Source organism: Dendropsophus ebraccatus, chromosome 8 (assembly GCF_027789765.1).
Source record: "Dendropsophus ebraccatus isolate aDenEbr1 chromosome 8, aDenEbr1.pat, whole genome shotgun sequence".
Taxonomy (NCBI): domain Eukaryota; kingdom Metazoa; phylum Chordata; class Amphibia; order Anura; family Hylidae; genus Dendropsophus; species Dendropsophus ebraccatus.
The window spans coordinates 22,879,586-22,907,228 of record NC_091461.1 but is presented as its reverse complement, the minus strand read 5'-3'; the positions used below and the strand labels follow the sequence as shown (position 1 = coordinate 22,907,228).

The 27,643-nt window shown below is 42.5% G+C and overlaps 1 protein-coding gene and 2 long non-coding RNA genes across 3 annotated transcripts; 2 read left to right on the top strand and 1 right to left on the bottom strand.

Annotated features, from left to right (window-relative positions):
- Positions 1-496: 496 nt before the first annotated feature.
- Positions 497-26,812, bottom strand: ABCC2 (ATP binding cassette subfamily C member 2). The gene is made up of 32 exons (XM_069980008.1): positions 26,619-26,812; positions 22,785-22,958; positions 21,817-21,957; positions 20,505-20,639; positions 20,201-20,311; positions 18,310-18,365; positions 16,058-16,286; positions 15,595-15,749; positions 14,550-14,727; positions 13,834-14,088; positions 13,316-13,381; positions 13,084-13,221; positions 12,184-12,330; positions 11,898-11,982; positions 11,303-11,369; positions 10,494-10,620; positions 10,211-10,387; positions 8,874-9,041; positions 8,453-8,636; positions 7,343-7,463; positions 7,099-7,216; positions 6,449-6,668; positions 5,836-5,990; positions 5,569-5,724; positions 4,533-4,732; positions 4,312-4,438; positions 3,940-4,041; positions 3,335-3,478; positions 2,976-3,134; positions 1,418-1,584; positions 1,115-1,309; positions 497-697 (listed from the first exon to the last, which is right to left on the bottom strand). Exons 1-32 carry the CDS (start codon positions 26,658-26,660, stop codon positions 568-570), a joined length of 4,629 nt encoding a protein of 1,542 aa, XP_069836109.1. The 5' UTR covers positions 26,661-26,812; the 3' UTR covers positions 497-567.
- Positions 9,658-16,343, top strand: LOC138799169 (uncharacterized). Its single transcript, XR_011364227.1, has 3 exons — positions 9,658-10,453; positions 14,702-14,801; positions 16,235-16,343. It is a non-coding gene; the product is annotated as an uncharacterized lncRNA (long non-coding RNA).
- On the top strand, positions 20,065-23,200 carry LOC138799168 (uncharacterized). The gene is made up of 2 exons (XR_011364226.1): positions 20,065-20,334; positions 22,842-23,200. It is a non-coding gene; the product is annotated as an uncharacterized lncRNA (long non-coding RNA).
- Positions 26,813-27,643: the final 831 nt, after the last annotated feature.

The window sequence follows — 27,643 nt, the reverse complement described above, 5'->3', positions numbered from 1 at the left end:
GTGGGAGACACATAGGTTTGCATTGGAGCTGTATACACAAAATACCTATATTATATCATATATTATTATATATTATAAATATTTACAAAATTTCTATATTATAAGGGCAGGCTCATGCACCATAGGAGTTTTACACCTTCTTCTAAAGCATACCCTAAGAATCCCTTGTTCCTTGGTATATGTACATCTATGCAATATATATACCATAAGCTTATAATACTTCTGTAAGCTTTTAATTTCTCATTGTCCTTTAAGAAACAAAGGAACCTTTCAAATTTTCAGACGGCTTGTTTTATGACTGTCAAGTGCCCAAGACTCTTGCCAAGAAGGTCACATGGCCACTGCTAGAGTCACAGGATTACTAAACATTCAGTGACATCACATACGATTGATGGTCATAGCTTATATTCCACTGTCCACTCAACAAAAATTTTCTTCTGTCTCCTGTGGGATTTTTTTTGTTCCCCAAAATTTAGATCATTTCACATTTTGTCCTGGGTTTGTTGCTCAGAGAGTGTTAAGAGAGTCCATCCTCACGTCTCATCACCCGTCTACATCCTCCGTGTCTCACAGACTGGTGTTGTTGGTGTTTTCAATGCCAGCATCTTTGGCCATAGAGGCGAAGTGTCCTTGACTTTCCAGGAGTTTTTCTGGGCTATTGTATTCTATTATCCTTCCCGAATCCAATACCATGACTCTGCGAGGGAAAATGCGATCATTAGATTTTATATGTTATGTATATATGTGTATATGTATATAATGGCCATAAAACAAAAAATATTTTGCAACTTCAATCTAGAATGGACTACGGTACCCCTAACAATATAGATTATTTCTGTGGTGTTTGAAAAGTGCAAAAATTATGTCATGCTTAAAGGGGTACACCACTGAATAGTGTCCGCAGAAAACTGACATGCCAGTTTTTTGCATCACGGCTAGGGATCCTGGCTGCAGTGTATATACTATGTGTATACACTCCGGCTGGGATTCCTTAGAAGGCTGCACTACGTAAGTACCGTTGTTACAACGGCCGTGATTACTACTGTACTTACGTAGTGTGAACATAGCCCAACAGTGATTAAAGATAAGCAGTAATAAGCAGCAGTGTCCTCACTTGTTACTGTCCATGATGGTGTGCAAGCGATGTGCGATGGTCAACACTGTGCAATCTGCAAATTCACTGCGGATGGTCCTCTGGATTAAATTATCCGTCTCCAGGTCCACAGCCGCCGTGGCTTCATCCAGAATGAGGATCTTGGATTTCCGCAGTAATGCCCGAGCCAGACACACCAGCTGCCTCTGACCCACACTGCGCAGAATAACAAAGGAAATGAAATTCACAGTTAGTAATGATAATTATTTGAAAAATTACATTATTAGGAACACACCGGACAAAACTGATATATTGAGCTCTTACCTTAGGTTCTCTCCTCCTTCACTGACTTCATAGAAAAGCTTTTCCTGCAGTCCTGCTACATATGGTTTGAGGTGAGAGAGTTCCAGAGCTTTCCAGATCTCCTCATCCGTGTACTGATCAAACGGGTCCAAATTCATTCTCAGCGTCCCAGAAAATAGCACCGGGTCCTACAGGAGAACATTACACTAAGTGAGAGGGACAATGGGCTGCTATATACTCCGGCATTAATATTAGTTTTATAGAAGCCAAACTGTAATGGAAAATATAGACCAATCTTACAATCTCTTTGTAACTTTTATTACCCCCAGCAACACTTACTGTGCATCTCCATATAACTTATATAAGCACAGATACTACTGTCACCTGGTTTCTTCTTATAAAGGAAGAAGGCACAGTATTCCCTCCCTGACTCTCAGTGTATATATAGTAGGCATCAATAATATGGCTTTCCAGTATTTCCCTCTAAATGACGTAGGCCCAGTTAGGAGCCACTGTATGTATGTACAGACAGCAATGACTCCTTATTTCTGTAGGTTCAGATAGTACTATCGCCTTGTCTCACCAAGCGAATGATATATGCACAGCGCAAACAGAAGAGATATATATATATTTCCTGTCTTACAAAACAAAGAATATTTCTTAATAGATACTGTAAGCCAAACAGCCAAGACTATTCTGAACCCTCTATGTGAACAATGTAATCCTTAAATATTAGATATCCACATGCTATTAAGCTGCCTGTGGGATTTCATTGTACGAGCAAAGTCTTGCCAGGATGTCCCACCAAATGTCAAGGAAGGGGAGAAATGTAAATGTACCTGTTCACTGTGGCTTTACGCGTGACAGCCGACCTCTAGTGTCTGCGTTTTCCAAAGTCAATTGTAACTTTATATCGTTACCTATGACCGGAGCTGATCACTTTCCAAGACGTTTGCTGATTATCTAATGTATGTGAGCCCTATCCAACCCCTAAGGCCACAGGGATCAAACTCGCAGCTCTCCAGCTGTTGCAAAACTACAATTTCTACCATGCCTGGATAGATAAAGCTTTGGCTGTCCAGGCATGATGAGAATTGTAGTTTTTCAACAGCTAGAAGGTTATGAGGTTGACTCCCCTGCCTTAGGTATTTGCTCTGGGATGTTGAACTGTAACTTGCTCTTGGGCCCCAGAAAATAAACCTTTACCTGGACGCCCACGCTCTTTGTACCATCTATAATACTGATGTCCTGTTATGTGGGAGAAAGACCATAGGCCCCTTCAGGCATTAGGGCCCAGGTGGAACTCCTGACTCTGCATCCCCTATTGGTATATACCTGTGGGGAGTGAAGGTAAATGAATGAGATAAGTTGGCGCTATATCCCTATTACATGGGGAGATGTGTGGTCTACCGGCAATGATTTTGTAGTAAGTCAGAACTTCCCGATCAGCCGACGAAAGAGCATTTGAAAAAGCATAAAAGAAAATATATTTGCTATGCTCACTGTATGGCTTTTATTTGTTTGTACTATCAGTTCTTAAATATGGAGGCACGAGGGGATTGGTTAGATAATGAATTACCTGTGGAATTATAGTCAGCTTGTTGCGCAGGTCATGGAGGCCAATAGTGGAGATGTCCACCCCATCAATGACTATCTTCCCTCCCGCTGCCTCGATGATCCGGAAGAGACAATTAGTAAGTGAAGATTTTCCAGCTCCCGTCCTTCCGACTATTCCAACCTGAGGGACAGATCCAGGAATATGAATAGGACGAATAGGACACATACACTATTCCATTCAATGATGTAGCAGAGATGAGTCTATCTATCTATCTATCTATCTATCTATCTATCTATCTATCTATCTATCATATATCTATCTAGCTATTTCCTATCTATCTCTCATTACAATATATGAGTCTTGTCCTGTATCCTCCTTACCTTCTCCATACTGTCAACAGTGCAGGAAATCCCGTGTAGAACAAGATCTAATTCAGAGCGGTAACGTGCCTTGTAATCCACAAATTGTACAACGCCTCTGTCTGGCCATTCCTGTGGGGGGCGCCGCTGAGTCACCCACTCTGCCTGACAGTTGAAAAGAAAGTTGAATTTATATAGAGGTGTACAAAAAGGATGAACCTACTACTATGCTGATACTTTACACAGGTAAAAATTGTACTAATAATTGTGAATGTTATATGTTCATGTCCTGCCCATCAGCACAAAGGGGCCTCAAATAACCATCAAAATGGTCCCTTACTAGGTGGCTGAGCGGATTCTGATGCATCCAGGGTCTAAGGCAAAATGTAAATTTTAAAATTGTCATGTAGCTGGGGAATCTCTTTTCTCAGACATATTCAATCTGATAAAATCCTTGATACACCCGCCAAAAAGGTTTTAGTTCAAGGGTGTCATAGAGGATGGGAGTACCTAACTTCTCCTTATACTTTCAGTGGAAACCAGAATAGAAGAGGTATGACTGCTAGAAGAGCTAAATGACAGAATATTAAGGACAATTGTATAGACCTTAGACCTTCAGCACTTACTTCATTCTCTACTTTGATGTATTCATCCACACGCTCAACAGCAACAATGTTGGTCTCCAGCTCAGACGTCATCCGTACCAACCAGTTCAGTGTCTGCGTAATCTGTAACAAGAAAAAAAATCTCTATAAAATACAGGCCTACTGATGTAATGTATAATATATGACCAATACAGAGGTTCTGAGTAGTGTTGAGTGTAACTGTTCGGGTTCAGCAACATTCTCCAAACCCAAACGCTCGGCCTTTGACTCCCAACGGCTAGAGCCGAAAGAAGTCAAAAGGCGAGTGTTTGGGTTTGGAGAATATTGCCGAACCCGAACAGCTCGCTCAACATTAGTCCTGGACACTGCAATATCTGGATCACACTGACTCACATTGAGCGCTGAAGAAATGGACAGTCCCACAGTCCCACCGTCCACAGTGCCGCGAGCTAATACAGCGAAGAGTGCAGCAAAAAACACCGTCAAGTTTCCTACAAATTCAAGACGGATGGCCAGCCACCTGAAGATAGTATCACAGGATAGGAGATTACTAGAGGTCCCTTCTGGTTATCAATAAGCAGCACAAGGTTTCACATGACTTATGAGTTCCTTACCTATTGGAGACCATCCAGGAATAAACACTCTTCTGATTCAGGTCTAAGGTGTCTTCATTGTGCTGGAGGAACCTCTGTTGATGTCCATAAGCTCGGATGACTGACAGACCAGACACTGTCTCCCCAAAGTGAGAATAGATGGGGGACCTTGAGACTGAGTCCAGACGCCTCAGCTGACGGGAGGTGGTCACATAAAACCTCTAGAGACACAAGAGTAATATATTATTATTTTTATCATTTTTTACAATCCCATATGCATTTGGGGTCAATAATAGTTAAAGGAGAAGTCCGGCAAAAATTTTTTATTAAAATATTATATTGCCCCTAAAAGTTATACAACTCACCAATATACACTTATTATGGGAAATGCTTATAGTGCTTTTTACCCTGTACTTACTACTGCATCAAGGCTTCACTTCCTGGATAACATGGTGATGTCACGACCCGACTCCCAGAGCTGTGCGGGCTGTGGCTGCTGGAGAGGATGATAGCAGGGGGACACTGAGGGACACAGGGCACTGGAGGGACACTGAGCATCCCCCTGCCATCATCCTCTCCAGCAGCCACAGCCCGCACAGCTCTGGGAGTCGGGTCGTGACATCACCATGTTATCCAGGAAGTGACATCACCATGTTATCCAGGAAGTGAAGCCTTGATGCAGTAGTAAGTGCAGGGAAAAAAACACTTTATGTGCATTTCCCGTAATAAGTGTATATTGCGATTTCGCCGGACTTCTCTTTTTAGTATCAATAGGAGGAATCTGTTTAAAATCAATAAGGGTGACACAGGGATTCTAAGGAACCCAAAGACTAAATCCCTGTGTCATACAACAACTCTCTCTTCTGGCTTATTAAGGGCAGTCCAAGATGGAGGAAAAAGCTCAATAAAGTCACTATCGCTTATGGGCAGGGGTCTATTCATGATTCCACCCTTTTAAATAGAAGGTTGGTGGCTTCATTTGGGCCTTCAGAGCTTCATTTGATCTTCACAAGTTGTAGGACGTCATTGACACATTATGAAAGAACCAAAGGCTTACCTGGACAAAATAGTAGATAATGGCCAATGGTACGATAACAGCGGCAAAGATGGGGGTGGCCAAGCAGATGACAAACAGGGTGCCGATCACTCCCAAGATACAGGAAATCCAGCTACGGAAGGACATGGGAATGGTTTCATCCACAGTGAAGATGTCCTGGAAGCACATTACATGCACTGTGATAAGATGAGGGGGGCTGTTTTGTTTGATCTGTCAGCTTATAAGTTACTAAAAACAACTATTTCCATAAAAATTAATAGAACTGACCTTGGCAAACCTGTTGACAATGCGCCCAGCGGGAGTCGTATCAAAGAACTGCATGGGAACGTGCAGGATATTTTTAAGGAGTTGTGCATGGAGCAGCCGCGATGCCCGCACTGTACCGGCCGCAACCAAAAATGCTCCAAGGAACACAAAAATACCTGGAAACACATATAGACTAATTACTACCTCCATAGCATTAGTGGTGGAATATGCGGTTAGAGGGGTTGAGATAAAACTATCCAGAGCAGGAGAGTTTTTTAGTGGTGATTTGCTACTGATCTGGACAGTTCCTGTCATGGACAGAGGTGGCAGCAGAGAGCATTGTCTCAGACTGGAAAGAATACACCACTTCCTGCAGGACATACAGCAGCTTAATCTAAACTTTAGATTTTTTAATAGAAGTAATTTACAGATCTGTATAACTTACTGACACTAGTTGATTTAAATATATATTTTTGCTGGAGTTCCCCTTTTAAGTCCACCAGTAATAGATCTTTTCATTACGTAGTGGGACTCACCCTGTATGAGGTCCTTAATAAGACAAACCCTTTAAATGTATTCAAATATTTAAAACATTATTTTACACATAAAAAAAGAATTTTGGGGGAAGAGTTACCTTGTGCAACCCCCAGAGCTCCATACACCCCGACCCGCATGTCTCTCTGTGAGGCCGGATAGGTCTGATTAAAATAAGTCACCGCGTCTGACGTCCATTCACTGAGCCAAATATTCTGTCCGACAAAGGCCGCGTTCTGTAAAATGTAGGCAACCAATATGCAGGTGGAATAAGACCACCCGATCGCACGAAGGTACTTTATATACACAGAGAATTTCACCTGAAAGAAAAAAATAAAATATATGAAAATTACTGCAGGGGGTGCCTTGTATAAGGAAATAATATCAGGTGACCAGGTTGGTGCAACTAACACAGGTTAAGGGACACTAGGGACAGAAGTGGCAGGGGATCAGGGGAAGGTGAGTATAAGCTTTTTTTTTTTTTTAATTAAAAAAAAAAATTATTAATTTACGTAAACAAAAGTTATTTGCCCATATATTTTTTAGAATTACAACTTTATGTGCGGTGCCAACCAATAATGTGCCAACCAAGAAAAGAGCCTGTTCTTGTATGTGATATCACTGCTGACAAGATGTACACTGGGAGCAAAGAAAGAGTCTAGAAGATGGCATTGTTAGAAGATTTGGAAGGTACTTATAGGCGCTGTATGGTATGTGTGTATCTGAGATTGCAGTAGTATGCATCAGTACCTTTCCTGTTTCCATTGTTTCCTTTTCAATAAGCTGCTGTCCTTTTGCAATCTTCTTCTCGTCTTCCCCCTTGTCCTTTGCAACGTCCTTCAGCGACCTCCTTATGGTGCCATTCATACTAAAAGATGAGCAGATGATGATATGTGAGAAACCATAAAGCATAGATGAGATATTGTCCAGAATCAGCACTATAATGTATATTACAAGTACCGGGGGTATAGTACTCTACATCTACTGGGCTCACCTGCCAAGCTTCCTCCTGTGTAGACTGCTTTCTCTCTTAAGAGTCGTGGTCACAATGTCTTCTGCTACTTCAGCTTGTTCTATAGGATCTTCACCATCTTCGTCTTTATCTGCAAGTAACACTGCAAATATAGGAGAACCAGATGAATGTCATAGTGATGATGTAAAACTGCAGTATGAAATATCCCATATTACCGCTATCCATTGAACAACCCAAGTCCATGCTCTGATCCAACATCAAAGCAAGAATCATTCCAACTATAGAATATGTTGGAAAATATCAATCTCGTGATCCCGTGGAGACCTTATGTTGTGACTAGAGATGAGCGAACCTCGAGCATGCTCGAGTGCATCCGAACCCGAGCGCTCGGCATTTGATTAGCGGTGGCTGCTGAAGTTGGATAAAGCCCTAAGGCTATGTGGAAAACATGGATCTAGTCATTGGCTATATCCATGTTTTCCAGACAACCTTAGAGTTTTATACAACTTCAGCAGCCCCCGCTAATCAAATGCCGAACGATCGGGTTAGGATGTACTCGAGCATGCTCGAGGTTCGCTCATCTCTAGTTAACGTCCCTGCCACACTGCAGACGTTGTTCAGGAATGAAGAACATGACAAAGAGAACAAAGTGCCTCCAAACACCCCAGATCTCGATCTGACCAATCATCTGTGGCATTAGCTAGAGAAAGACTTACAGGACTTAAAGGGTAGAGATGAGCGAACCGGGTTCGGGTTCGAGTCCATCCAGAAAACATGGATACAGCTAATGACTATATCCATGTTTTCCACATAGCCTTAGGGCTTTATCCAACTTCAGCAGCCACCGCTAATCAAACGCCGAAAGTTCGGGTTCGGACGGACTCGAGCATGCTCGAGGTTCGCTCATCTCTATTAAAGGGGTATTCCAATCTTAGCTTGTTATCCCCTAGCCATAGGATGACAAGTAGATCACTTGGAGTCCAACTGAAAGAACACCCACCCATCCCAAGAACAAGGATGCAATCGTTCCCACAATGAATTGAGCACTTATCACACCTGCGAGGGCACCTTGGCCTCTGCACCATTCATTCTCTATGGGGCAATGAACTGACTGGTGTCATCTAAGTTTACCTGTAGGCTCTGAGTCCTTGGCTTGCTCTTGCTTCGCGTACGTCCTGAGGAACTCAGCAAAAGCTCCATTGTTGGCTACTAATGTTTTGTAGGAGCCGGTTTCAGTAACTCTGCCATTTACCAATACCACAATCTCATTGGTGTGCTTTAGAAAGCTGACGCCATGAGTGACCAGGACCCGGGTCTGTGAAGAGATGAGGTGGTATTAGTGTGCGAACACGTTACATATAAAAAATTGTGCTAAATCAGGCCAATACTGCCAAATCACATGTGATAAGTACGTAATGATGATTTTACACATGACTGGCGTCCATCTTGTTTCCTTGCTGACCTCACCAGAGCAATTTCACCAATGTCAGCTAATTCTTGTGAATTTATATATCATTTTAATATTATATCAGCTAAATAATCTGCATTTTACCTTGTTTTTCAGTAAACCATTGGGGCCAACCACCTTCTCAAATATGTGTTTCCCCACGTGAGCGTCAACAGCAGAGAGAGGGTCGTCGAGGATGTAGATGTCTGTATCGTGATATACGGCTCGAGCCAGGCTCACACGCTGCTTCTGCCCTCCGCTCAGGTTTATTCCCTGTATAATAGAGTTTAAAAAAAATTATAAAAGAATAGAAAAATACTTTGCACAACATTTAACTATATATGATCTATGCCCCTTAAAGGACAACTCCCGCGGGACCCCCCCCCCCCCCCAAAAAAAAAAACACAGACACACACAGACACCATACCTCCGGTGACGATCGCCACTCCATTCGCCCGCCGTCCGCCTCACCGTCACCACCGTCCGCCGTCCAGCGATGTCTCTGATTTCCGGGTCCTGGGGATGGAAAAGGCTGCCAGTGCGCTTGTGCACCGGCAGCCTTTTCATTGGCTGGAGCGCATCACATGGCTTCCAGCAACCTCAGCCAATCAGGGCTGACGAAGCTGGAAGCCATGTAATGCGCTCCAGCCAATGAAAAGGCTGCTGGTGCGCATGTGCACCAGCAGCCTTTTCCGTCCCATTCACTCTCTATGAAGACGCCGAGGAGGAAGAAGACCCGGACCGCCCCCCAGCTCTGACGTCGTCGTCACCAGATGCCGCCCGGGAGAGGAGGACCGTGACGATCGTAATAGGTAATGTATATATTCTTTAACTTCCGGGCGGGGGGGTCGGGGGTGCGAAAGTGGGGGAAGGGGGCCAGACCGGGTATTTAACCACATTACAAAGTTATATAACTTTGTAATGTGTGTTAAATAAGCTAAAAAAAAATTTCATGGGAGTTGTCCTTTAAATGCCTCCTGACCAGCAAAGTCAATCTTTGGTTTTTAGGTGTCCCAATGGGGGATGCAAACAAATAACAATGCCTGAGGAAGGCGCTCATGTAATATAGCACCGAAACGCGTCGCATTAATAAAGGTTTTTTTATTTTTTGGTCCACACTGAAGTTTGGTCTTGTTACTGCGGTTGTAGCTGGCATTTATATGGTCACCAACCATATGTGTAACTGCCCAGAGTGACACTCCAATACCTGCGCTAAGTCCATACAGAAGGGCCTCAATCCCAGATGGTTCTGGTTGGAATCATCTATCCAAACAAATAACAATGCAATATGACACATGAAATATGTCCGCCATGCTATGCTCGCCATGAAAATTACTATTCTCTCATGTGTTGATGGCATAGTATGCTCTTCCCCGTGTATTGGACAATGGGCATCTTGCTGAATTAAGCTTTAAGCTTTTGTTACAGAGTTATCGGCTCACCTTTTCTCCTATTTCAGACATATCCCCTCCGGGCAACATCTGTAAGTCAGGAAGCAGGGCGCAGGCTTCTAGAACCCGCTGATACCTCTCCTCATCTAGTGGGGCCCCAAACAAGATGTTGTCTTTCAGCGTGGCGTTCTGGATCCAGGCTTGTTGAGGGACATAGGCCAAAGAACCCTAAAGAAGGGAAAGTTTTCATTACAGCTAAGAAGATCCATTTCCCATAACTTTCTGAATATATTTGTATGTATTACAAGTAACTCAATACAATGTTGTCTTCTACCTTTATATTGATGTGTCCCTTTACATGGTCCATTTCGCCAAGCATCGCTGAGACAAGAGAAGATTTCCCAGACCCGACTCCACCAACTACGGCAACCAGATGACCTTCCTTGATATCCAGGTTTACACTACAAGAATATGGACGTCAGAGGTCCAGTCATGAGGCAATGTGCAATGTACAGTACATGAGTAGAAGAACATCTAAGGGCCCTATTCCACCGGACGATTATCGTTTGCATAATCGTTAACGATTAACGATCTCAAACGACCGCTATTGCGAAAGACCTGAAAACGTTCACTCATTTCCATGGAACTACAATTGTTACTTATGATCGTAATTGCGATAGTTTTTTCTTCGCTATTTATTTGCTATTGCGTTCGTATCTATTGCGAACGGCCAAACGATGTCTTATTCAATGCGAACGATTTGCAAACGAGCGACGATAAAAACAGGTCCAGGTCTTATAAAGCGATCAACGATTTCTCGTTCGGTCGTTAATCGTTAACTGCATTTCAACCGAACGATTATCGTTAGATTCGAACGATTTAACGATAATCTGAACGATAATCGTCTGGTGGAATAGGGCCCTAACTCTACTAGACTGGGGCACCAAGAAGTTTTCTATGGTTTATAGTGAAAATTCCAAAGAACTAACGCTCCACAGCTCATCAAGCTTGGCTACATAATCATATGGACACAGTGGATGGGGAGAACCAGGTCTCCCCCAGTTTCACTGGTCTGATACAGCAAACAGCAGAAAAAAGGTAGACAAGTAAGATAACAAGGACTTTGGGACAATGCCGACTTACTTCTTCACTGCTGGAGATGTGCCCTGCTCCCAGGTAAACGTGGCATCAGAAAACTGGATAGCAGCGTCTGTGAATGATAATGTACCGATAGTTCTAACTTAGGGTATGTTCCCACTATGGAATACGAGCGAAAAATTTAAGCTGAGGCCACGCAACAGACTCCGTTTGAAGTTCCGCTTGTCCCATAGACTCAATGATATTCTCAAACAAAATTGACAATTGTTTGGCCAGACGGTGGATTGAGCTTTAGAATATCATTGAGTCTATAGGACAGGTGGAACCTTAAGTGAAGTCCGCCATGCAGCCTCCGCATGAAATGTCCGCGCATATTCTGTAGTAGTAAAATACCCTTACATTGTACAGTTACACATTGCCCTAATGCCTGAAAAGAATTCCCTTAATCTGGACTCAAGTAGAGTTGGGTTGGACTACACTGGTGTATTTATCACAGTGGCAGTTGCGACTTCTATGAGAGTTGTAGTGAAAGGGGAACAAGTCATAGCATTTTCCAGCCACATTGAAAGACGTGTCGGGATGGGGCTCATTTTGCAACCACTATTATAAGACATTGAAGGCATCGATGTTGGCTTCTTACCAACTGTGGGATCATTGCTTATAGCAGAGTTATCCAAATCATCTCCTCCCAAGTATTTCTCCAGCCGGCCACAAGACACATTTGCCTGGATAATGGAAAGAATTATATTACAATCATACAAGTCCTCGCTCTATATATTTACTTAGTCAATGAGGTTGAAAAACAAACAAATCAGGAGTGAACCGATCATGTGTGCTGTGGCCCACGGGGAAAAACCGAGTGGTACAAAGGATTGAGTCGTACCCTGTATATTCTGCACATAAGACGGTAGATGGTTGTTACTTACTTGCACCATGTTAGAGATGAGCATAGGCAACATAGCGAGGGGGAAGCGGAGGACATTAAATAGAGAGATGGAGGTGAAGGTGTTTTCTGCATTCAGCACATTTTTTGCATCGACCGCCACATAGACGGCAAAACTTGCAACCGACACCTGCAGAAATTAGAAGCATGATTAGGGTATGTCACTTCTTTGAGCGTAGAGCAGCGGCAGCAAAGGAGCGTGTGCTCTCCCATAGACAGGCTATGGCACATTGAGGCAGGCGGGATTCTGCGGCCGGTGTTTTTAAGAAACTCTGTAATAGGTTTTATTAGGCAAAAAAGCCTCTTTCTGTTATTAAAAAAGCTGTTTTCCAGCCTCCCCCTCACTTCTTACCTCTGCATTATCAGGGAAAGCTGTCTTCATTAAGACAAAGTGAAGACTGGTTTACTGAGTCCATTATATCCAATGGAGGGGGAGGGGCAGAGGGGGAGGAGGAGACAACCAGCTGTACAGTTTGCACATTAAAGGCTGGATTCAGAGTTCAGAAAGGTAAGTGCTTATCTGGGAGCTTGGTGAGAGAAGATTGCAGGATGTTGTTTTGTACAGCCCTGCTTTTCTACTCTCTGTGCTCATTCATTCCTCTTCACCCCTCCCCCCTCCATAGGGCATAATGGACACAGAAGTCCTGTTTCTTCTGAAGACTGTGGGGGGGGGGATAGGAAAACTGCTTTTCGAGTACAGAAGGAAACACTTTTGCTTTAAAAAAAAAAAAAAACTATTATAGAGTTTCTTAAAAACACTTGTACTATTGATATTTATTGATGTCTTAGAAATTACATTTAAATAACAGCCAAAATAAATAGTGTTGTTTTGCACCACGGTGTCTGCAACATTACAATGGGGGATAGAGTGTGTGATCCTTACCAGGAATGGGACGCAGGTGAATATGAAGAGGGACACGGAGAACAGATAGGCAAAGCGCAGCATATCCTTCAGCTCCTTCTCACGGATTTCCCGCACCTGATTCTCGAAGGAAGGTTCCCAGGCGTACAACTTCAAGATCTAGAACAATCCCCGGGTGTATAGTCAATATGGCAGCCATGATGGAGGAGTGCAAATACAGGTATAAAGCAGCTAAATATAACACAATCCTCACCTTTATGCCGTTCAGAATCTCACTCATTATTTTCAGCCGCTTGTCTTTGTTTTTCATGTTTTTTGTCTGCAAAGCACAAAAGTATATTTTTTCTCCATGTGTAAGAAGCCATAGAGCCAACCACCGGTCTCCATCTCATTGCAAGAACAGAAATAATCTCAGGGTGAAAATGTCTTAAAATATAGCCAACCCCCTAAGCCAGTGGTGCCAAAGCGCCAGATGTTGCAAAACTACAATTCCCATCATGCCTGGAGAGCCAAAGCCAAGGCTCTGTCTAGGTATGATGGAACATGTAGTTTTGTAACAGATGGAGGGCTGCAGGTTTTTTCTTTCAAATCAACTGGTGCCAGAAAGTGCCAGAGATTTGTAAATTACTTCTATTACAAAATATCAGGTCTTCCAGTACTTATCAGCTGCTGTATGTCCTGCAGGAAGTGGTGTATTCTTTCTAGTCTGACACTCTCTGCTGCCACCTCTGTCCATGACAGGAATTGTCCAGAGCAGTAGCAAATCCTCACCTGGAATGTCTTTGACTTGGTAGCCAGGATGGCATTGATAGGTATCAAAAGGATCATCACTCCAAACCCTGCCATGACGGAGGGTCCCAGCTCTGCCCAAAGGAACACCAAAGAAATAGCGATCTGCAGCGGTGAGGACCAAATGAGATGGATAAAGTTTGTCAGATCCATGAATTTCTGTGCATCCGCGGACATCAAGTTTACGGTCTCTCCCACTGTTGACTCCTTCCGGATGGCATTGGAGACAGTCAGCGCCTAAAGGGATAACCATAACAGCAGTCATCGAAAATGCTATCTGTCACTTTATTCATTCTGACTCAGGAGCAGTGACATAAATATAAAGCTAAGAACTATCACACTTACAGGCTGGGAAGTATAAAAGAGGTGAAACGCAGCAATGTACAACAGGGAAAGATAAATGGCACCGCTATGGGCACCACAATAAGGCCAATACTAGGTGTCATCTTAAAAACTGCAAAACTTATTCAACCTAGATGTTCTATTGACTAAGTACAGATGTGACCTGATCAGATTCCAGTTTATAATTGTATATATGAAAAGTAAGGTGAGGGCTTTACAACCTCCATGTTTCCCTATAGGAAACACAATCATAGATGTCTATAACTTTTTACACTCACCACATTTTTACCCATAAGGAAACACTGAGACTATGTCACCACAGTCCTATGACTCATGGATTTGCCATGTATACTCACTTTTTTGTACACCGCAGCAGTCAGTACTGTACGGACTCTCATTCCCAATACAAAGCAGCCATGGAAATACTGCTGAAGGCAGAGCGACTGAATTAAAGCTGTTACAAGCAGCAATACAGCGTAACAAAATCCCTTCCATTGATATGCCTCAGGGTTGGAGGTGAATGAGACCATCGCTCTGTAAAACAACGCAATCCATTACATACATAACATAAGCCGTACAGACTGGCGGCAGAGTGTGCAGGAGCCACAGTGAGTATATAGAAAATTATTCTGATTTATAAATTTGCCTTTAATGAGCCTGATTAGACACTGAGAATGAACTCTGTAGTCTGTCGCCTGAGGCGAGATGCATGTCTTGCCTCATGGCAGATCCAGTCATGGGGGGGCTAAAAAAAAAATGAATATTAGATCGGGATCCTGACTGAAAAGGCTATGGTGCTCTAGCAAGTGTCATATCCTCTTTACTGTTTACCAGGAACGGAGCTAAACTTTTGGGTGTGTCTGGTTAAGAGAGTGTGATGCTTGCTGGTTTCTTGGTGCCACAACACCAGTTGTGGATTATAACAGGTCTGTTTTGGGCGGTAGCCCGGGGCCCATGGGCACCCAAACAGACTTATATTTTCAGTGGTGTATTGTACCTGGCTACAGTTCTGCCATGATTTGCAAACAATCACTTCGTTTTTTTTACCACGATTTTGCAAAAATCAATGCCTCCTGACATTATTTATCCTGTAATATGAACACCAGGCTAGTGTTGCCATAGTTACAGTTGGGTGAGGGGGGCCAAGGCTTGGTAAACAGCCCGGGGCCTATGATAAAGTTAATCCGCCCCTGCACAGCACCCACCCCACCATCACCCTAAGGATAGGCTCTCAGTATTATAGTCCCCTATAGAGAGCATCCCCTCCAAAACCTGTCCTTAGTAAAAGCATAGCTCTTGGGGCCCAAAGCAAAATCTAGCCTATCAGATTCGAATATAAATAAAGATGATGAAAAAGATAAAATAGTAAATTAAAGCAAAAAAAAAAAAAAAAAAACTCACTTCAGGACCTGGGGGCTGACGAACACTAGGAGGTCGTGAACAAGCTTAAAGAAAGCCGATTTTAGGAGGACATTGGAGAAGGCCCTAATCAAGGCCTTAATTAACCAAGATTTCGGGTAATCCTTAGACTCTTTCTTCTTTTTCTTATTTTCTTCCTAGAAATGAACCAAGAGTAGAATCCAGATATAAATAAAGGGGTACTCCTAAAAATAAGGCTACTTCTTCCAAAAACACCATCACACCTGACCACAAGTTGTGTCTAGGGCTAATGCTTAGCCCCCCGCCCCCCCCCCATTCACCTTAATGGAGCTATGTTGTAATACCAGACACTACCAGTAGGTTGGTGTGGTGGATAGTTTTAGTTATACTGTATGGGTTAAGTACACAAATCCCAAGGGGTATTAAATCTCTTTGCCCACACAACAGGGAGTATATCTGCTACATAAGGAGAGGGGATATTTACCAAGACCAATACGTCCTGACTATACGCTTTGCTCAGCCCATTCATTTCAATGGCGCTGTCCTGCTGTTTCCTTTTATTTCTGCGTTTCTCTAGCTTTTTCCTGGCTTTTGCCACTTCTTCCTTCATTGCTTTGTCGAAGATGTCATACATGTTTTTTGTCTGATTTTCTTTGTTCAGTTCCCAGAGATCCTCCATGACTAGCGGTCTCTTGTATCCCTTAATGACCATGCTGGAGAAAACAACCGGTTATTGGAGAGGAGAAGCGCTGAATAAGTTCATCCAAGTAGGCAGGCTATGTATACTACAACAACAACTTACCTAGGGTTACCAAGTTTGTGAACCCTTCAGAATTTTTAATATTTCTGCTAAGGAGAAGTCCAGCGATTTATAAAATCCAGCAGCCTGCAGGGGCAGAGGGGAATTTGATAACAAGTACTAACTTACCTCTCCCCGTGTCAGATCTCTGGCACGTCATGACACGGCTGCCAGTCCATCAATTGGGACAGTCCCACTCCAGAGTCATGACATCTTCACAAATTGGGGGAAATGCCTTCCAGCGGAGGTCCGTGGGCTGGTCCTGCTGCTCGCCATGCGGGCACGGGGAGAGGCAAGTAAGTACTTTTAATCTATTTCCCCCCTGCCCCTGCTGGCTGACGGATTTTATAAATCTGCTGGACTTCTCCTTTAAATTTAACCTAAAATTCCTAAAGTGGATGAAGAACCAAGTCAAACAAATAAGTCAAAAATATTAGTAATTTATTATTGAGAAAAAATATGTGGCAAAAGTATGTGACCCTTTGCTTTCGTTATCTGGGGTGAACATCAGGAGTATTAAAGGGGTACTCTGGTGAAATTTTTTTTTTCTTTCAAATCAACTGGTGTCAGAAAGTTATATAGATTTGTAAATTACTTCTATTTAAGAATCTCACGTCTTCCCATACTTATCAGCTGCTGTATGTCCTGCAGGAAGTGGTGTATTTTCCCCAATCTAACACAGTGCTCTCTGCTGCCACCTCTGTCCGTGACAGGAACTGTTCAGAGTTGGGGAGGTTTTCTATGGGGATTTGCTACTGCTCTGGACAGTTCCTGACACAGAAAGAGGTGGCAGGCTGGAAACAATACACCACTTCCTGTAGGACATACAGCAACTGATAAGTACTGGAAGACTTGAGATTTTTAAATAGATGTAATTTACAAATCTATATAACTTTCTAAAACCGGCTGATTTGAAACCCCTTCAACCCCTTCCTTAATACAAAACAGCTTAACCTCTACTACCTTGGTACTACCTTGCTCACTTTATTTATTTATTTTTTTTAATCAGGCTAGGTTCACACTGCGTTTTTGCAATCCGTTTTTTTCATCCGTTTTTTGCAAAAAACGGATGAAAAACAGATGGGAAAAAACGGATGCATTAGTGTGCATCCGTTTTAATCCGTTTTTCCATTGACTTCCATTGTAAAAAAAAGGATCCGTTTTTTTTAACGGACAAAAAAAGAAGTGTCAGTTACGCTTTTGTGTCTGTCAAAAAAAACGGATCTGTTTGTTTTTTTTTTACAATGGAAGTCAATGGAAAAACGGATCAAAACGGATGGACACAAATGCAACCGTTTTTTTTTCATCCGTTTTTTGCAAAAAACGGATTGCAAAAACGCAGTGTGAAACCCAGCCTCAATTGTCTTTTTATTAATAAAGAATCAATGATAATAACCACAGAGTTACATCACCCAGGAAGGGTGGAATACAGTGTCTCACAGTAAGTATACATATAAACATATAGGGGGAGATTTATCAAGTTGGTGTAAAGTAGAGCTGGCTCAGTTGCCCCTAGCAACCAATCAGATTCCACCTTTCATTTTCTAAGGAATCTGTGAAGAATGTAAAATGGCCTCTGAATGGTTGCTAGGGGCAACTGAGCCAGGTCTACTTTACACCACTTTGATAAATCTCCTCCATAATGTATACTTATCTAGCCATATGTAACTATAAACTGCTGCGGGTAGGGTACAGGAAAGTGCCCAGTAAGTGGAGGAGTATTTCGAGATCAGCCAGGCGTGCCAGGTTTTTTTGGCACATGTCGTACATTCTGGTGGATCAACTTGTGAGCTCCTCATATCCGCAGATCTGGTTAATCGTGCGTGCTGCTCGGGTGTTAGTGTACATAAAGCTTGTTGAAAGCCTGAGCAGCCGACAGTTATTTTACATTCAAGTTATTTTGATAATGCAACATTAGAATCTTCATAGACGCTTACCTGTCATACCAGCTGAAGGTGATTCTGCTTAGAAATGATGCTGTTAATTCAGGATTCTAGAAAGAATATAAATATATTGGAAGTTAGAAAAAAAAATACTACTAATATAAAATTCTTATAAAAGGAACCAATCAGCACAATTGTGCTGATATGGTTCCCAGCAGCCAGTTTCAGACTGGGGCATCTGGGGCCAAGAGAGGAAATGATCCTGGGGGCCCACCAACGAAGAACCAGTGAGAAACGACATGTCAGTCAGTGTTAGTGCAGGTTCTGAAACTGGGGGCCCACAGGAGGATTCTCCGGTGCTCTGGTGGGCCAGTCCGGCACTGCCAACAGCACAGTATAGATCTACTGTGCAGCTCGCGGAGCATACCAGCCGTGGATGCAGCAGTAGCTTTGTAAAGGGGAGAAAGATATTTTATTCAGCCAGGGAGAGGGGTGGCAACTAGTCATCTAGGCGGGGAGCCGCCTGTGACTAGTCATGGCTCTCTGCCTGTCAGCGCACAGTGCAGGGATGATTAACAGGCAGAGAGACCCATTAGTGGCCTCTCTGCCTGTCAATCATCCCAGCACTGCGCGCTGATAGGCAGAGAGCTGTGATTAGTCCCGGACGGCTCCCTGACCCAGATGCCTTGTTGCCGCCCCTCCCCCGGCCTCATGAAGCGTAATAAAACATCTTTTTTCCCCTTTGTAAAGCTACTGCTGCAGCCACAGCTGGTATACTGTATGCTCCATGAGCTGCACAGTAGATCTATACTGGGAACCATATCAGCACAACTGTGCTGATTGGTTCCCTTTAAGCCAAAAATTCTAGACAGAATTTGCCGTCCGAGCTGCAGGCATCACATTTTAATGTTAATTTGAACATTTGTTGATGTCAATATTTTAGTGCATGAAAAATTGCACAATGGAGCACAGTTCAATACGGTCCGATCTGCAGGCATCATGTTATAGAGAAGGAGAAGCTGAGCAGATTGATATATAATTTTGGGGGACATTTCCATTATAACTTTTCATCTATTTATGTACATTTCTGCTCATTTTGGGCAAATTAGTCAAGTGGGCGGTCCTACTGAGTGATTAACCGCATATAGACAGAGCAATTTTCCTATAAAACTACTGTATATATCGATCTTCTCAGCTCATCCTGCTCTATTATATGATGCCTGCCGACTGGATGAGCTGAACAACAATTTTTATTTTAAAGGCGATTTTAAGAAAGTTTGTAATTGGGTTTATTAGGCAAATATGCCATTATCTGCATTCAAAAAGACATTTCCCAGGTCCCCCCCTCCCTTCTCTCTCTCATCCACTGCTAATTATCAGGAAATATGTCTTGTTGCATCAGACATGACCCAGTCTGTTCTATGGAAAGGGGAGGGGGGAGGAGGAAGGAGGGAAATTAGTCGGTAGCAGAGAGCAGAGAACAAAGGATTACACAGCGGGAGCTTTGTGAAAGCCTCTATCCAGAGGTCTGAGAAGTCAGTGCTGACTTAAGAGGATATAGCCCAGTGATGTAGCTGTAAATTAACTCTTTGTTGTCCTGTTTTGGTGCCTCATCTCCCTCCACCCCTCCCCTCTCCATAGAGAACAATGAAAACAGGGGGAGAGCTTCAAACTGCTTTTTCATGATAAAAATGCATTTTCCAGCTAATAAACCCAATTACAAAGTTTCTTTAAATCGCCTGTACTATTGATTTCTGAATTAAACGACAGTGAAAATTAAACGACAGTGACACTTTAACTTTTCAGGTTGCCTCTAGGATAGGCTGGAGGAAACTGGGTGATGGACGCCGCTGGTCAGCTGCCCCATTTGTCCATTGGCCAGTGATTTTTGCTGTAAACTTGCACATCAGCCGCCATCATCATCGTAAATAAATCACGTTCTTACCTTCTTTGTGAGTTTGTTCTTTTCGGAGATGGCGGAAATGATGAGGATAATAACCTGGAAACCGAATGAGATGAAAAACAAACAGAAGCGAGGGAGGTCCGGAATACTTTCCTGCAAATGAAGAGAGGAGTCACGTAAGTGCGTGTGTTGTAGTCATAACCAAATACTTATTACTGTATCCATCATCATAGGCATTATAATATGGTCAAGCCTTTTCCAGTCAATCGATATAAAGACCAATATACATAAATGGGAATGGGAAATCTGTCACTGAAGACCAAGATAACCGAGTCCGACTACTTACATTTAGTGCAAACCGGACCAGGGATTGGAATGGGAAAATCCCACAGACAACGGAGAGAGTCCAGAAGATGAAGAGCGCTCCGGTGTCTTTCTGGACACAGTACCTTCGACTATGGTGGATGATTAACACCAGGATCTAAGTGAACATTAAAATGTTTTACCACAATCTTTGTATATCCAGTGGTTTGTATGTATATATAGAGTGTCTAATCCAACAAGCAGGGCAGCAGCAAAATGCATGGGCGACTGAGAAATTCAGAGATATTCACTCATTGACAAATATACACTGTACCAAAAAGGAGTTGATGGAATCCAAGGAAACTTTTTATGTGATGATATATGTAATATTAGAGTAAAAGGATAAGTTTATTGGGGAAAAGTATACAATAGAAAGGGGCTCTAGTATCATGTTGGGCACCTCTAGCCTGGATACGATGAGATACGGTTGGGCATGGAGAATGTGGGTTCTGTATGGCATCCTGTGGTACATTTGCACACAAATCTTAGGGGCCTGTAGATCCTGTATACTAGTAAGTTGCCAAAGTTGACGTTAGTTAGTCCCATAAATGCTGGACTGGTGATAAATCTGGTGACTGGGCAGCCAATAAAGTGTTACAATCTGGTGGAGACATTTCTGCAAACCCTTGCAGTGTGTGGAGCATTAACCTCCATCTGGAAGCCACGAGAGACGACACATGTGGCCACAGGATGTCTTGTACATATCACTGAGCTGTTTGTTTCCCTTGTCTACTAGGTGTGACTGAATGTTGCATGTGATGGCTCCCCACATCATTATACCAGCATGTGTCCTACCCAAATCAACACACCTGCAGGGGGCAGTGTGTCCTCCCCACATCATCACACCAGCAGGGGGCAGTGTGTCCTCCCCATGTCATCACACCAGCAGGGGGCAGTGTGTCCTCCCCACATTATCCCACCAGAAGGGGGCAGTGTGTCTCCACATTATCACACCAGAAAGGGGCAGTGTGTCCTCTACATCATCACACTAACAGGGGGCTGTGTGTCATAGAGACACATCTAGAAGTCACAACCTCTCATCAAGAGGTATACTACCAAAAAATAGCCTCTGCGCTCTATAAAGGGCAGCAGGGGAAGCAGTTTTATACTCTCTTATACACTATAAAGCCCCCATATACACTCACACCACACCTGTAATGAATGTATTCTGCAGCAATCCAACACTTCTATGTTGGTGTGGAAATTATTTTTTTTTGTCAGTGAGTGTATGCATATATCTTTAGGATTTAGGGCTGATAACTGTACTGGTCTTTTACTTAAAATTGAGTTCTTACCCATGTCACAGCATGGAGTGATGGATTCACATAGAGGACGGTGGGAAGCATCTTGCTAGTACTTGATTGGCCCTCCACATGTTCTGCTATTGTGACGCCGATTTCAGCAATTGATGTACATAAAAGTAATAACGTCAGGATCTATAAAAGAGGAAACATAAGCTAATAGCAAATTCGCACTATACTCAAACAGCGAAGAGCTATGATACCCAACACAACTCCTTCTTTTTAGTTAAATTAATGGAACATATAACAGGGGGTGCACAAGCTTCTGCATAATAATATATACTGTATATATATATATATATATATATATATATATATATATATACACACCGTATTTATATATATATATATCAGGAGGGTCAAACTTGCAGCCTTCAGATATTGCAAAACTACAATTCCTATCATGTCTGGACAGCCAAAGCTTTACCTGTCCGGGCATGATGGGAATTGTAGTTTTGCAACCTCTGGAGGGCCGCAGTTCGAGACCCCTGCAGTATATTATCCTATATACAACTACCCATAACATGGACAATGTAGCATGTCCAGCACGCTACAAAGATTTGCAGAGTCATATAGTATGCTTTCTGGTTTGATCAATAACCAGCTATTTCAAAGTAAGTGACCCCGGCAATGACCTGCTGTACAGATTAGGACAGGACATGCAAGAATACAGCTCATAAACATCCGATTATATAAGGTCACTAAGAGCCCTATCAGATGGGCCTGACATCCTTTAAACCAGCACCGATCATGTAGATTGCTTGTTACATGGCTCGATTGCTTGGTCATTTGAGTAACCACACCCTGCTACAGAAGCCACGCCCCTTTGTCAGTCACGTGTCAAATACAAAATTAATATGGTAAAAAGCATGTGCTCAATCTTTGGTGCAAACTATGGTGCATTTACAATGGTAAATCTGCACTATTGTTTATAAAGGGTTATATTGTCCAGGGGGACTTACCTGTTTGGCTATATATAATCTAGTAATAGGAGATTTCCCTTTCTCTGATTCACACAGGTTCAAGAGCTGCCAAGGAGCACAAATCCAAAAGAAGAGGAGGGGGATCCAAACCAGCACCGTCTGTTCGAAGCATATTGACAAATCTGGATCAGGTCTTTCCAGAAGAGAAGAATTCTGGAGGGAGAAAACTTTTTTAAAGGTTTGGGCAAAAACTGTCAGCCATATTGGAAAACACAACCTACATATCAAAAAGCCAGACCAACATATGCATTGTATATTAATAAAAATTCTTTACTGTCACGTTCTCCTGTTTATCCCTTTCCCCTTATAGGGACTTGTAGTCCCGTGTCCCCATTTGTTCTGTATACTTTCTTTGTTTTTGAAAAATAAAAAACTCTAAATTAAAAAATTAAAAATTCTTTACTGTCATCATTGCATAAACATCATAAAAGAGATTTAAAAAAAGAAACTGAATCAGCACTGATGAAGTGGCATCCTGGGGAGTAGTGATATGAATGCAATTACATACAAGAAGACCATAAAATATGTATCAACAGTATATCACATAGGATCATACCTAAGAGTATATAGTAATTAGAGATGCTCAAGTCCATGCTCAAGTCCATCCGAACCCGAACTTTCGGCATTTGATTAGCGGTGGCTGCTGAAGTTGGATAAAGCCCTAAGGCTATGTGGAAAACATGGATATAGTCATTGGCTGTATCCATGTTTTCCACACAACCTTAGAGCTTTATCCAAGTTCAGCAGCCACCGCTAATCAAATACCGAACGTTCGGGTTCGGATCGACTCGAACCCGAACCCGGTTCGCTCATCTCTAATAGTAATGCATCTTTTAAGTAAAAGTGCTGAGTTGGGGGGCAGGGTTTATTTGGGATATTTGTCTTGGGTCTTGGCATCAAAACTTATATGGAAAAACGAGTATGGACGGGACTATGGAGACTGTCCTTTCTATGTTTGTGTCATGTTGCCTAAGATGGAATTACCATTTTATATGAAGTAAAAAAAAGAAAAGAAAAGAGAAAAGTTGAGTGCCAAGTGCACGCAGAAAAAGTACATAAACAAATCTCTAGAGTGTTTTGCATATATTACATAGGTTAACAAGCAGAAGTGTGCCCTGGATCTCCACGTTTCCCATTCACCTTTGTCAAGGGGCCAAAAACAACCTAAAGACTAGATATGATCGTTCGGGATATGAAAAAGTTGGATGCAGCCCTAGGGAGTCTGGGAAAACATGGATACAGCCATAGGCTCCACAGTCAAACAAATGCCTAACATTTGGACTCGAGCTTGCTCAAGTTGCTCTCATCTCTACTAAAGACCTAAAGAGACTTTACGAGTAACTGGAAATGTTCTTTTTTTTCACCAGTTCAGACCTTCTTGCCCCCTTGGCCTCCATATTCAAAGGTTCTTAGGTTTGTGAACACACCAAACTTTATGAAGGTGTTCTTGAGAGGTCACTCACATTGGAACCCCTCCCTGGTGTGCTTGCCTACCACCAGCTGCAGAGTTATATAACCATAGTTTTGACTGGAAGCATCTCCGTGTACCTCACTGAACTTTTATAATAATACTTGGTAATGGAGTCTGTGGAATAGGAAGAAGAAAGAAGCTTCGGGCAGGAGCTGCAACGGCATTCTCCTCCAACTCACCATACACTTCCTCAATGGGATGGCAGCAAGTGGATCTTATTGTCATCAAAATAAAGGGCATTGGGGGGGGGGGGGGTTTCTACCCCTTCATCAGATTAGGTATGGCATCACAACAATGGTGCCAGCTTGCCTTTAAATTAAATTATATAATATTGTATGTTCCTATTGACAGATATTACATATAATAAACCAACCCTGGCAGACGTTACATCATTTGGATCTATGGAGATTATATATAAATACATATACAAAATTAAAGGTGTCTTCTGTGGCTTATTGGTGGCCAAGTCCTAGGACATTAATATTGTATTGGTGGAGCTCCAACCCTCAGCATCCTCACTGATCAGGTAATATGAGGTCAAGGTTCTGTGTTGATCCCCACTTCCTCTTATTTGTTTACCAGGCACAGCTCCATACATTCAACAATGGCTGTTACTGGTACTGCAGCTTAGTCCTATAAAGTTTCATTGAATGGAGGTGTAGAGAACCACAAAAAAAATGTACAGAGCTGTGCAAGATAAACAATGAAGGGTGCACAGAGCTGGCTGGCTGCTTCATCCAGCTGACTGGTAGGGGGTACTGGGAGATGGACCCCCACCAGTCCCATATTAAAGTCCTATCTTAGCAATTATCCATCAATATCAATTTTGTCGAAACATCTTCAATATTTCTGTTGAAACAATTAAGTAATTCCCCCAATCTTTTAGGAGTAAACCCTAAAATCTAAGAACTCCCGACAAATTCACCCAAGTACTTGACTCCCGGTGGCTGAAGAAGTTGGATACAGACCTAGAGCTGCCAGGAAAAAATCATGTTTTCCAGTACTCCCTCGGGCAGCGTCCAAACTTCTACAGCCACCTGGAATCAAATGCTGAGCGTTCAGGTTCCTAGAACATTGCCAAACCTGAACTGTTTGGCAAGTCCACTCAACGCTGGTCATGGCAAGTCTAAAGATGACCACATACATAGATGATATCTTTTCTCTCAACTAAATTACATGGCCACACCAATGGGACAGTCAGACACAATATAGATTAGCTGAGCAGTTGTTTTGCCAATATCTATATAATCTCCACGGCTATTGTGGTGTATTAGGGACATATTAATTCCTCTACTATGCTATAAGAAACTCCATTGGTTACCCACCATTTTCCATCGCCTTAGACTGAGACTTTTTTAAATGTCATTGTCACTTACAAAAAACTTTTGACATAGACAAAAAGTTTGGGTTGGTCAGGATCGGACATCCAGCGATCACTAGGACAAGTAGGAAGAGGCAGCTCCTCACTGCATGAAACTCCATGGACTTTCTATAGAATCCATGCAGGTGGAGAGAGAGAGAGAGAGAGAGATGGGAAGAGAACCCAGATGCCGATCAAACTAAACTTTTGACACATGATTTTTTTTTCTTTTGAATGATAGTAACTTTTTAAAGAATGAGAACCCTAAAAGTAGGAATTATGTTTTTTTTAGCCTTACTGGTTCCTTTATAACACATGGTTACTGTAAGCTCTGTTGCTGGTGGTTAGTGCACCCTGAAATGTACTGTTGACATTTTGTGAGTTTTTTTTAAATTGATTAATACATTTATATTTCTAATCACAGGTCGCTAAGTAAAGTCATAACAGCTACTCGAGTTATGTAACTGAACATCTATGACAATGATAACTCAACAACCAAGGTTGTGTTAGAGAATTACCTGCAAAGACCTGTAAATTCTTATTGGTCAGTCTTTCTCTTACACGTCTTATTCTACGACATATCTATAGTAACAGAGTATCATAACACGGACCTCTTCTGCCCCAATGCGGAATGTTATGTCTATCATGCTACACTTATAGTACTGATGTCATATGTGATACCAGGGCTCAGATCCGACTACCCCCCCTGCACCCCCTATAGCTATACTTTAGGCCAGTGTTACATGTAAAAGTTTAAAGGGCGCTATTTAAAAAAAAATGATAGCCTATAGCCAGGATATGTAACTACTTTCCAACTGATGAAGTTTAAAAAATTTTAAAAAAATCAGGTGTATTTAGTGTAAAATGGATAAATTCTTCATATACACAAAACTTGTTTTCTTATGTGTTTGCTAGGTGTACATAGGAAAACTGCATATCTATACCCAGCAGGCATAACAAATTCAAGAAAAAGCGAACTTACCCAAAACACAGAGCCGCAGTAATCATCCAAAGCCTTAGACATAACTCCTAGAAGGAAGAGCAACCCCCGTTGCCCTTAGCGTCTCCCTAGACGATACTGAGCTTGGGGATTGTTGTATGTCTATATATTGCTCATGGTTAATGCCCAGGTACTGTTATCACCCTGTGATTCAGCAGGTTAAAAGTCCCCCCCACCCACGGCACTCTCTATACAAGTGAAGGGACATCTCAGTTCATTCAGTGGAGACCTATTGGACTATCGTTGGGTTAAATGTTAACCATTTTCATAACTGCAAAGATTGTCATGAAGAGTCTAATAAGGCGGCTCCTGTTTTGTGCTCTCCTGTTTCGAAGCTGTTTTCTCTTTGTATTCTGTGGAGTTGAGTGTCATTTTTGGGAATTGACTTAATTCCTCATTAATCCCTTAGAGGCCCCTCTGAGTTTTTCTCTTGCTCAACCTCAAGTGGTCATTTTGATGAAGTGTAAACTTCAAAATGTGAAAACTTCTGAACAAAACAATGTGAGACTGGGCTACTGAGCTATTCTGGCCTATCGGAGGAAATGGATACACACATCGGCTTGTCCATTGACCTGATGGGCTGTGTTGTTGTTAACAAAGCAATGCAGTCAGAGCTTTGGTAGACTGATGGATCTCCTAGTCCTTTGGTCGGCCAATGTAAGCATAAAAGAGAAGATTGTCAAAGAGCTACTTCACTACAGGGTAATTGTTATGTCTGCACCTGTTCAGACCTCAGTGCAGTTCTCTGGCCGTAAAGTCTGGCCGAGGCTACGCTTTTGGCCATGATTCAGTGTGCATGTTTTCTACCAGTCTGAACTCTGTCTTATTCCAGCACTTGCTATGTGGTTATTGACAGATTTCACCACACCAGGTCTAGGTTCTTAGCCTTAGGGTCCTATTACAAAGGCCGATGATGGCCCGATCAATACTGTAAACGAACACCGATCTGCTAGATCAGTGCTCGTTTACAGCAGGGCCGCTTTAACCAGAGGGCACATGGTGCACGT